The following is a 12,818-nucleotide window of genomic DNA, read 5'->3' on the forward strand; positions in this document are numbered from 1 at the left end:
TAATGCCTAGAGGAAAAATGGACCCAATAAGATCATGGACTATAAAAGGAACTTGTGTATAATTCTTTTATTTTCTAATTTTAAAAATAATGAAATACGGTGTGAAATTTTCCAGTAAGTATTGGAAACTCTATCAAGACCAAAACAAGCTTCAAATTCTATTATTACTGATTAATTTTCCATTTTTTCCCCTCATTCGTATCACCTATATTTTGCCCAACCAATTTGCTTTCAATTTCCCCCTTGACCTGGGGTAGGTGAAAAAAAAAAAAAACGGAAGGAAAAAGAAGTAACCCACTTCTACAGTTTGGATTAAGAAGCTTGATAGGAAAGTATACTGAAATTATTAGAAATGCTTTAGAATTAATGTAATTTTATACATTACCTCTTAATTAGAGTCAACAGTAGCAGATTTAAAGGTATATAAATTATGATTACTGTTTCCTAAGCACAGGTTCTGGGAAAACCATAAACTTAAGAAATATTTCAATGCATTATATATTTCAAAATTCACTGTTAAGCATTTTAATGACTCAAATAAAAGTTACTAATTACCATTCAATTCTCAAGATGTCTATGTCCTTGTTCTCAAACATTTTTCAGCTTCTCATATACAGAAACATTTCAGTTTATAAACAAAGGCATTCTGTTATAGTTTTTTAAAAGTGTTATATCTGGCCACATTTTTACTACTTTAAAGAAGTTGCTCTTTAAAGGACTGCTGAGAAACATACTTCTGAAGTACAAATAGTTATTTTGTATTAGCAGTAAGTAGATATCAAACTATAATATCAGACAGTAAAAAGGAATAATTAAGAAATGCTTCCTAAAGGTGGTCTTGAGCTGGGTTAATAGAAAAAAAATGAACACTTAGTAAATGTCCACTATGTTTCAAGCCCCAGAAGTAGAACTAATAGCTAACATTTATTTACTTCTTACTCTTGTGCCAGGCACTACACTAGCACTTTATGTGAATTAACTCATTTAATTCTCAACCTTATAAGGCTAATTAAAGAGTATTCCACAAATGTGGGAAAACTGGAATATCTATCTAAGATTGCAAGAATTAGAATCAATAAGACTAATATGGCTTAGAAAACCAAAAACTATAACTTGAAGCATAAGAGAAGCTGAGAGCAAATAAGTACCCTATAGATGGTTTTGCTAGTATAGGGTCTACATGCAGCTTAGCATTACAGAAATTTAGTTATCCCCAAAAAACAAAATTAAATCATTATAGCAAACGATTATCAGAAAAAGAAATCAGAAGTATTAAGAAGTTACACTTTACTTATTTTAGTGGTTCTTAACATCAAAACCACTTCAGGGGCTTTTTCTTTTTCAGTAGGTTTGGGTCATGACCCAGATATATGTATTTTTAAAAACCTTCTAAAATGATTATATTGTGTATCCCTGACTAAGAACCACTGGTCCTCTCAATTTCTAAATAAAGAAACCCTAATTCAGAAAGACTAAACAACTTGTCCAAAGTTTAAAAAAAAAAAAAGGATCAGAGCTTTACCTAGAATCTAGCCCTCTCAACCCACAGAATATGCTACAAGTATGGGAAAATAACAGAGAAGTTTAGAGGCTATATGCCAGCAAGAAGGACATTAGATATTACTAGGGGATTTTATAACTTTATATTTTGTATCTTTATATACTCCACTGAAAAAATGTCTGAAATCTTGAATAATGACTGGCTGGCTACTCCTTGTCACTGCCCAGCTAAAGTTTCTATTCATACTTCAAAACCAAGCACAAAAGTCACTAACTCTTGTTCCCATCTCTCCCAGACAGGAATCTTTAACTCCCTTTTCAAGACACCCACAACCACACTTAAACACTGCATTTTAGTTAGCTATCTATACATCTCTCTCACCCACTACAATATGAGTTTCTTGGCATTGGAAACTGTATCTTAATTTATCTGTTTCCCTAGTGTCCAGGAAGACATTCAATAAATGAAGAGTAAATGAATGAATGAAAAGGAAACTCCCAGTTTTTGGTACTGACTAAAAGAATAGTTCATATGACTTATAAAAGTTTTAAAGACACAGGTTTATTACTGTCAAATATCTAAAATAATCAACTGTGCAATAAGAAAGTTTTTCCAGTACAAGGCTCTTTTACTTAAGAGATTCCTTTGAAACCTTTAACCCATTATATATTTCAAAATTCATTATTAAAAATGTTAAAGATTCAAATAAAAGTTACTAATTACCATTCAATTCTCAAGAAGATGTTTATGTCGCTGCAAGTGGAATTGAACAACATAGACAAACTAACAATTCAAGAGCTTATTAACTTATTTAAGTAAAACATTTCAGTACAATAGTATGTGACGAAATGATTAAGTAGGAGATTCTCTCATCACTGTCAGATTAAGTAAATCAAAATCTAATAATTACACTACTGCAAATTCCTAATAGGATCAAAGTTAAGATTTTACTACATTTACTAATAAAGACAATATTAAAAACAGTCAACAGAAAAACATGCCTTGGGAATAGAAAAGAATACTGCTATTTTTGTAAACTCCAAGACAGAAAGAAATACACTTACCGGTTACACTTTCTTAATTGCATTTCTTATAATTCATGCAGGGTTTTTCAATGAAAAAACTGTTACCATTTGACTTTAAAAATTTAAATGTAAAATGAAAAAGTATATTTAAAATCTCAAAATTAAAGATAGAATATCTTCAATGAGGAAATGATTGTATGCGTCCTTAAAATTAAGGAAGATAAATGCTATTTCACTGTTTCTTTGAGTTTACACCTTTCTTCCTGCTTTATATATATTCTACCCCCAGTTTAAAGCAAAATTTCCTGTTAGTTTCCTTAGTATTACTTGTATGGTCAGTCCTTTCAGTTTGTATATTATAATATGTCATGAACTAAATATTAGAAATAATCACAAAGGAAAAATGCATATAATATGAAGTGTAAATACAAAATACATGTCCTCAAAAATGCTAATAAACTGAATTTTAAATTTCCTAATTCTAAACTATTTCTCATTTTAATACATTACGAAGCTAAACAGAAGTCTTTAATAATCACTGGTATACTGATAATTATGATCTCAATGATCTTTTCATAACAAATCAAAAGTACTACTAGTAGTACTATCAAGTAGTACTACTACTTTTGAATCATAATACAAAATGTGCATGCACATATATCAGCATTTGTACAGAAAATTGTTTAACTATATACAGCTTATTTTTAAAAGTGGGAGATGAGCAGGCAGAGAATTTTTGAAGTCATGTTTGAGTTTTTGACAATAAACCTGTATTCCTTTTATAATCATTAAAAAAATTAATATTTAAGTTATCTAACAATTCCACAAAGGAAACACAAGATGGATAACCTACCCCTGCCACTTAAAAAAATAATTTTTCCTATGCAATTTTTCAGTGACCTTCATCTCCTCAGCCTACCATCCAGCATAACAAGAAACAGAATTATCAAATCTTCATTTTTTACAAGCAGCTTCCTTGAAAGTTACAGATGTAGTAGGATTTGTTTATGTAAATATATATATTATTTAAATACAGATTCATGAAGAGACTGTTTTCTTCTTAACACGTTTAAGGATCTTGATAATGAAATCTCCCTGGGGAAAAAAATCTTATGCATACTAACAATGTTTATTAGTCTACAACTTGCCAGAATCCCAATCTTTGGAACATGCTTCTGCTCCTGATCAACCAACACAGAAAATAAGGCCCTAAATGAAGAGAAACGTAACACTGAAAGGGAACACTAAATCTAATTCCCCTCGCTTTACCTCGACTGCATCCTTCACATACATTTTTTTTTCCTCCATTAGATAAGCAGATACCAGCTAAAGACTTGCAATTTTACACTGCTATTCTATTAATTTCTTTCCTCATGAAATAAATTCATCCAAAATCATGGGGAGAACACTGTGGGAAAAAAAGTACTCCTCAAATAAAGAAGTAAAAGTACATTGAAACCTGCAAAAATACACCATTAAAAAGAAGTCTGCAATAGTTGGGTAGGTCTTTTCTCCTTTTCTATCCTTTAAAATTGAAGCAATAATTTAACAAGATGAAAAATATGAAAGTATTAACTGATACCTTTTGTTATCCGTTGTTATCAAGTTCATGTTGGTGATGGTGTAGGAAAAAATAGAAAAAACAAGAAAGAGTAAACAAGAAAAAAACATTTTTAAGGTTAGCTAAAATGTCTTCTGTTGGAATTTTGGCATATGTGTTTGCTAAGCAGTAGTAAATTATTTCAGAGAAACAAATGTTGCCCCCAAAAGTTACTGAGACTCCTAAACAAATACTATCTTAGATTCAGAGAAGTTTTAAACTGTTTTCACATTGTTATTATCTTTTATCTTCACAAAAACAATTCTGTAAAGTAGGCAGAGCACACATTACCATCCCTATATTAAGGAAAACTAAACTGAGCTCAGTTTCTGTTTAAAATAGACCTTAATGTCTACTTGAAAGATAACATAATCAGAGCTGGAACAGACTTTAGTGTTCCTTTCACAGTTAATTTTCCCCCATTTTACAGATGAGGAAAAATGAAGCTCAGGGAAGTCAAGACACCTACCCAGTATTACAAATCTCTCAGAGACAGACTGAAACATTGGAAGGCAGGTCTCCTAACTTCTGGCCCAGTATACTTTATTTCCACCACCACACTGCCTGCCATGCCATAGTAGCAGATATAAAAGTAGCCTGAAAATGTTAAAAATCACTATATAAGTGAGTAGCATTATTAGGTCCAGAAAAGGGAAGACATATTTTTAATTTAAAAAAAATTAAGGAATTATGCAATAAATTTAAATGTGAAACTATCTACCACCTTCACCTCTTTTCCCTAAAATCCTCCTTTATGTGTTCTTACATCCCTGATTAGACTACAAATTCCTTAAAATTTTCATAACCTGTATATATAAGGATCTCAAAAATTTTTCAATTGATGAAATTTTATTTAAAAAAGCAAAACATTTTCCAGAAACCATGTTACATTCCCCTAATAAGCATTAAAGCCTATTACTCTTGATTACAGTAACTTAAAAAGTTATTTTGCTTAGGTCACTGAAGTATTTTTCACTGTGTATGCTCACTAAAATATTGCCATTGCAGACTTTCAATTGAAACAGAGCAATCAGATCTGATAGACAATCTAATGCACACATGCATTAATAAAAATGTGATAATTGACTGGCAGGCACGTATTATGCGGTAGAAGTTCTTTTTGAGGTATAAGAGATAGAGATTGAAAAGATTATGTGGTTTATACTGTCATAAAAATGTAAACAGCAGGAACCTTATAAACACATGGTAAACAGATCTCACTCACTTTTTTGGCAAGATTTTTGAACAAATGTTTCAATCCTAGCCAGCCAGGAAGCTATGCCAGCCTTTACAGACAACTCTATACAGGGCAAAAGATTCAAAATCCATCTGATGTATGTGTATGCAAAATCACACAAGGAGAGCAGAGCAAAAGCTATTACTATTAAAACTAGAGCAAGATTATACACATATTCATATATATGTTGCATATATATAAAATATACTATACATAATGTATTCATCCTTTTCAACAAGTCCTAACTGAAGGCCTCATGGACCAGGTAGGACCCTAAGTACCAGTAATTCAAAAATAAGTAACACTGTCCCCACCCAGAGAGAACTCACAATCAAGCAAGGTAGAAAAATATTTCTCAAGAAATTATAAATGCGTTAAGTGCTGAAATATAACATTTCAATAATTCAAAATATTAGCCACTTGGATATAATGATCACATTCAACTCATTTTAAATTTTACTAGTTTAATAATACAAGAGCCTGGAGTTTCTCAAAACAGGAAGTGAAAAAAAGATATGCTTTTGAGAAAAGGCAGTGAACTGGAATTATAAGCATTCAAATGCTTAGAATTTAGTCCAACCTTATTTCATTTATGAAGATGAAATATGTAAAGTTTGATTGTATTTATGACATAAAAATGTTCAATGAATGCTTTAAAAAAAGGTATTTTGCCCAAATACCCAAATCACTTTTGATGTTACTCTCACTTCCTCTTCTGGAAACCATCATAACCATTTCCTTTAACCACAATACCACATGTCTAGAAACTTTTAGTAATGTTTGACTTGCTCGTTTTTTGCACAAAGGGCATATAGGAGCCAATTTCCAAGTTTGTTAAGGAGCGTAATTTCACAAAAACGTTCTGGTCAATACAACCTATAAGTAATACTATCTAAAATTAAATTATTCCTAATTTACATAAATTTACAACCAAGGCTCATTGGTAAATGCAGAGGGCTTCTTTATAATGACCCTGAGCTCCTGCCACATAAAATGTAACAAAGTGAACAGGCATGTTGCAGTTACTATCCCGATTGCACTGCGTTTAAAGTCAACCAATCCTCACGTCCAGGTAAGCGACTGGAACATAGCTATCTTTACACAAAATTTACCACTATTAAGCCAGGACAGTTTTTTCTCCTTTAGAATTCAGTGTCTACATCAAATTGTTCAAATAAGTCAGTTTTACACTGAACCCCATGTATGAATTTTTTTTAAATATTCTTTCTTCAGGAGTCCTAATTCACAAGGGCTACAACTCTACTGCTATGATTAAACTAAAAAGAAACCTTCAGGATGCAATAAAAAGCCAACAAAAATAATTACGAAGATATAACATCAAATACACATTGGAAACTGTCAGGATCTAGATTGTCACAAAAAATCTTAACTTTCTCTTTATCAAATTATTTAAAACTTTAACTTTGTCTTAAAAGAAAGAGGATTTTGGTCTTTCTTTCCTAAGATAAATTAATATTTGTTCTATCTTTACATCTATTTTTCTGAACTCCAACTCAGCCCCTCATTCCTTAATCTGCTGAAGCCACGTAAAGACTTTCAATGGGCCTATTAGCTAGATCTACTCAAATGATCAGAATACGCTATAAAATCAGCAGTAATAGCAACATATTCACAGTTTTTATTTTGTATAGACGCCGAACTTTAAGAAATGATGTTTTGGTATTATCAGACATGGTTGGAAAAACTAAGATGAGGAGGAGTAAAGAGAGAAGGTTGTTATTCCTGTTCTAGTGACTCACAACCCAGAAGTATTTCAGGAGAAAACTGGTTCCACCCTCACTTCCCCCTCCTCTCCACCTTCAAAATGAAATAATTCCAAATCGTCAACACGCTCTCTAATGGCTTTTATTTGGCAATCTAAAATAAAATGGCAAAAGTGGAGGGGATGCGGGGTTCATCCTCATTAGCCATTCCCTTCCCACATTCCCACACTTAACAAACCCAAAACAGAAAACAACTGCTTCCATCTCCGCCAGGTTCCTACCATCCGACCTCAGTTATTGAACACCCAAGTTTTCCTATCCCCCTTTTAGACTCTCGCCCACCCACCCTCCTCTCTTTCCCGTAGAGCCCGTTCCGGGAGCCGGGGCGCCGAGAAGGGGGCGAGAGCGGCGGCGGCGCCCCTCACCCCGCGCCGGGCCGGCCGGATCTGGCCGCTGGGAGCGGGGAAATGGCTCCTCTCCGCCCCTGGCCGGCCCGCGAGCCAGCAGGAGAGGCGCCGGGACTCCGCATTAGGCCGCGGCGCATCCCGGCGACCCTGGCCGGGCCTGCAGCCGTGAGGCGGTGATTTCTGTCCCGGGAGCCGCCCGCCGCCCCCACCGCCCGGGCCTCCCCAGCTCTCCATCCCTCCTCAGCCCACCCGCCGCCCCCGCCGCGGCCTCGCCGGCCCGTGCGCACCTTCTTGATGTTGTAGAGGCGGGTGAGCATGCCGACGCCCCGGTCGTTGAGGATGGTGAGCTTCTCCGCCAGCTTCTGCTGACTGGGCTGCAGCACGGAGCGCGACATGGTGGTGGTGGTGGTGGTGGTGCCGCCGCCGCCGCCGCCGCCGCCGGCCGCCTCGCGCCGAGTCACCGGACCGCGGCCTCCGCAGCTACCTCTGTCGGGCCTCCTCCCCTCCCGCCCGCGACCTCCGCCTCAGGGGAGCGCGCCCATGGCCCTCGCGCCTTTAACCCGCGCCGGTGACAGAGCGAGCCGCGGCGGACGCCTCGGGCTCCCTTTCCCCTCAGCAGCCCGCGCCCCGGCAACCTCCTGCCTTCCGCCCGCCGCCCTTCCGTCCCCACCCCCGGCGCTCTCCGCCCCAGCCCCCACCGCGCCGCCTTCCCGGGCTCCTCCACTAGGTGTGGCGGCGGCGGCGTCGTCTCCGGCGGCTGAGAACGAGGCCGCTTCCCGCAGCCCGGGACGAGCGCTCGGTCACCTGATCGGCCGCGCCGGCGCCCCCGCGAGGCCGGACAGAGAACTGCGCCTGGGGGCCCTCGCCCTCCCCGCCCGGCTCCGCTGCTACCGCCGCTCGGGACGCGGCCTCGGCCCCACACCCGTCTCGACCCGGCCTGGCCCGCCCACTGCCCCTGATCCCGGCAGGGGAGTCTAAGCTGGAACCTGATGACGTCACGTTTCTCTGTTCGCCACACACCCCTCTCCTTCAAGTTCCCAAAAGTTGCTTTTCCACACCACCTCCCTAAAGAAACCACCAGAAGCCCGCGGGGAGGAGTGGGGCGGGGGCAGGGCGGGTGTTTTTCTGGCGAGTTTCTCCCGAGAGTGGGCTGGTGGCTCCATGCGCTTCTCCCTCCCACTGCTTGACAGACGTTCCCGGCTGAACACAGCAGATGTGCTCTGCGAGGCGGGCCTCGCCTCTCTTTCCCTCCCCATCCCATCCTGACTCTCCTGCTTCAAGGCAGTTCGTGAGAGAGGAGGTCGGAAGTGAGGGCAGCTCAAGTTCCTGAGATAATCAGAATCTGGAATTTGTCGACGAGGATCACCCTTCCGGAGAAGACGCCAATAGAAGAGGCCCTGGCACGTGGGAGGCAGAAATAAATGTTTGTTCAATGAATGAAGGAACGGTCCCATTTTTTTTTCTGGCCTCCACCCCAAATCCCACCCCTTTAGCATTCTACTTTTCCATCTCTCTTTTCTTTTTTCCTGATCAATTTCCTCCCAGTCACACCCGAAGGCTACTCCCTCTGGTCAAATATATTAGATGTGGTTCCAAAAGTGAGCAAAATTAAGGATTTATGTCATTGACTGGGGTGAGGAATTCCAGCAAAGAGGAGTCAAGCTGTTCTGATGGTTTTTTTCGCCCTAATTTCCTCTGATATATTAATCTTTTATATTATATTCATTAATTTTAAGTGAATGACAAAATATTCTGCCACCTTCAATAAACGACATTGTAAGAGTAAATATCATTTCATTGATCAAAACACTTTAGGGAAAGGAAATTTTGACGAATATCTTTTGAAACATTTTTTTAAGCTAGTATACGTACAGTTCCTACAGAAATCTTCGTTTTAATATGTCAAGGAGAGAAAGGCAGTAGACGGACTGAATTTGATTTAAGAAGCTTTAAATAGAGTCCTAAGTCCACCAAAAAGTCCTACCTGCCTTTGTGCTTGGAATCCTATACACAGAACTTAACTTGAATGAAGGTTTTTAATGCAAACACCTCAGAGAGATCACCTATTGAGCTATTATTAATCATTAGCACGTTGGGGGGATTTAATTTATCTGGTTACATTCCAACCTGATATTTTAAATATGAATTTAGAGGAGGTAAGAGTCTGGAGCCTGAGATAGTGAGAGCAGACCTGGGAAGGAGAGGTCCAGGGAGGGGCTTGGAGAGTAAAGATGTGTTCTTTTCAGGGACCACAGACAAATTTAACCAGAGGCAGGATTACAGAATCACACCAAAGAAAGGTTATATCATTTTCTACTTTTTCAAAACTCCTGTATAGAGAGAACAAGAAAATGGTGCCATATTAAAATTTGAACACAACTATCACTCAAGAAAAGCCACTGTCATGTTTCCATATGAACTTGAACATTTGTAGCTGCTTATAACTCAGAGTACCCAATAGAGGGAGAACTCTGTGGATTCTAGTCTCATTATTGAATTTTTATTATAAACAACTTTTAGACATATTGGCCCTAGATTGAATGGAACATGTCTATTCGAGTAAAAGATATTAGGTCTAGATGAAGTATTCACAATTCTTGCATTTCTCTACATTTTCCATCAAAAAGCATTTTGTTATTAAGAGCCAACCCTTTGGAAGTTTGACTGTATGTGTAGTATAAACTATACTGTCAGTGCTAAGGTAATAATCATATATTTTGCCATGCATGTATGATTTTACGGCAAGTGTAATTAGTATGTGTCATTTTATATTTCCTCTCAGTTTTCATACCATGTGAATCAGTCTATAAAGTTATTAAAAGAATTGCCCCTCTTGTAGATTTTTTTCCTGCTACAGTTTTCTGGAAAAGCATAACATTTTAAGAGTGATTATGAAAGTTTAAAAAAGACATTAGGAAAGTAAGTTTTAAAAAGCATGATTGGGCTTCCCTGGTGGTGCAGTGGGTGAGAGTCTGCCTACTGATGCAGGGGACACGGGTTCGTGCCCAAGTCTGGGAAGATCCCATGTGCCGCGGAGCGGCTGGGCCCGTGAGCCATGGCCGCTGAGCCTGTGCATCCGGAGCCTGTACTCCGCAACGGGACAGGCACAACAGTGAGAGGCCCGCAAAAAAAATAAAAATAAAAGTAAAAAGCATGATTGAAGATTTTATTTCCCTCATCATATCAAGCACGCTCTTCACAGTTCCTTTGGTACTAAAGATTTTCAAATAGTTTCTCTTCAGTTAAGAGATTTCTACTGTTTGTCTCAGAACATAAGCCTTCAGAGAGATTTAGAAAGTAGAAGACAGCTTCATATTTGTAGTAATCATAGAAAGTTAGCTAGCATAGACCAGTATACCTTAAAAAATGTGAATTTTACTGTACATAAAGTATATCTTAATAAATCTGACTAAAAGTTATATATCTATGTTTGAAAATTTATTTTTTTATTGAGAAAAGTATAATGGTACCCACTCTAAGGAAAGTAAACATTTGAAAATCCTAATTGGAAAACGTTCAATCATTCATAGTAACAATCCTGGATGGATTTAAAGAGTATTTTTCTATTCTATATAATAATCAAACTTATGTGTTTGATTAAACAATAAATACTTAAATTGTGCAAAGTGCTGTTGTTCTAGGAGGAGATATAAAGCTGTATAAGATATAGATTTTAATCTCCTTGAGCTCACATTCTCGGTGAGAATAGAAATATACACAAGGCCTGAGATACAGGGCTACAAGGGAAACCTAGGGAGAAGAGTTCCAACCTGAAGTTCCTGAAGTTCCTAAGAGTTATTCTAAAACTTATATTTGGGCTTTGAATGAGAAGTAAGTCTTGGACTTAAAAACTTATAGAAAAAGGGTTTCCCTGGTGGCGTAGTGGTTGAGAGTCCGCCTGCCGATGCAAGAGACACGGGTTCGCGCCCCAGTCCGGGAAGATCCCACATGCCGCGGAGCAGCTAGGCCCGTGCGCCATGGCCGCTGAGCCTGCGCGTCCGGAGTCTGTTGCTCCGCAACGGGAGAGGCCACAGCAGTGAAAGGACCGCATACCGACAAAAAAAAAAAAAAACTTAGAGAAAAGGACACTCTAAGCAGAAGGTGCAACTTTAATAAATGCAAAATGATTTTTAAAAAGTGCAGGAAAATAATAGGAATGCTCATTACGTACATGAAAGAAATAATGGGAAATAAAGCTGGAGGTAGAACAGAAAATATGTAGGCCTATGATTGCTAAAGCAGGAGAAAAAAATTCAATGGAGAAGAAGAAATATCCAAAAAAAATGGGAGAACTAAAGGTAACCCTTGGGAATTTGAGGTTAATAAAGAAAATTTGAAATAGTTGCTGACTGTGACAAGGATTCCTAATTATCCTTCAGTATATTTCTCTTTCTTCCTTAGAATAAAGACTACATCTCCCAGTCTCCCTTGCAGCCTAGTATGGTCATATGACTAATGTTCTGGCCATTAGGATGTAAGCTTTCAGGAACCTTCCTTAAGAGACTGCTATGATCTCTTTTTGCCAGTCATCCCTTCTTACTTCGTTCTTCCACATGAAACAAGGATGCAATGACCACTATCTTAGGCCATGAAGACAATGGCCACTCACTAAGGATGGCAGAACATAGAAATAGAAGGTACAAGTGGGCTTCTTAGAGCAGAACTACCATACTAAACCTGCCCTTTCTACATCTGGATTTTGTTTGAAAGAGAAAGTTTTATTTAAGCTTCTTTTATCTGGGACTTCTTTAAAAAATTACTCACAGCCCAACCTTATACTAAATGATAACAGTTTTTGAGGTCAACATTATAGTACCACTACTAGGAATAAAACAAGGACTAATAATCAGATTTAATATTGACTAAGTGTTTTTGTACTGTGTCAGGTGCTACTCTTTGAGTTACATTTTCTCATCACCTCTCTCAACAATACTTTGAGCTATTATTATCCTCATTTTATAGGTGAGGAAACTGAAATACAGATAGTTTTTTCGTTTTTAACTACTGAAGGTCACACTCATAGAAAGTGATAAATCTGGTACTAGATTCTTTATCAGTCTAACTCCAAAGTTCATGCATATTCTTAACCACTGTGATGTAACTGACAACAATTTAGATGGCATAAATTTGGCATGCATCAGTGAACATGATTCTGTAGTTTCTGCTAGAGTTCCTTAACTCTGCCCAGACCTTCATAAACAGTCCCTTCATTAAAGTTTCTTCAGTTAACAGCTAGACTCTGCCATATTTTTCCCAGATTGGTATACCAGTCTTTTAGGTGGTTTTCTTTAGCTTTGCCTCCTCCAGAAACTAGAATGGGAATT

At 38.1% G+C, this 12,818-nt stretch overlaps 1 protein-coding gene across 2 annotated transcripts in view; it reads right to left on the bottom strand.

Annotated features, from left to right (window-relative positions):
- NCKAP1 (NCK associated protein 1) overlaps positions 1-7,889 on the bottom strand; it is a 96,657-nt gene extending 88,768 nt beyond the window's left edge. For both annotated transcript variants that reach the window (XM_065880128.1, XM_065880127.1), the window contains exon 1: positions 7,782-7,889. In XM_065880128.1, the coding sequence (XP_065736200.1) occupies positions 7,782-7,889 (108 nt within the window). The remainder of the gene's footprint in view (positions 1-7,781) is intronic.
- Positions 7,890-12,818: the final 4,929 nt, after the last annotated feature.

This window comes from Phocoena phocoena, chromosome 7 (assembly GCF_963924675.1).
Source record: "Phocoena phocoena chromosome 7, mPhoPho1.1, whole genome shotgun sequence".
Lineage (NCBI taxonomy): Eukaryota > Metazoa > Chordata > Mammalia > Artiodactyla > Phocoenidae > Phocoena > Phocoena phocoena.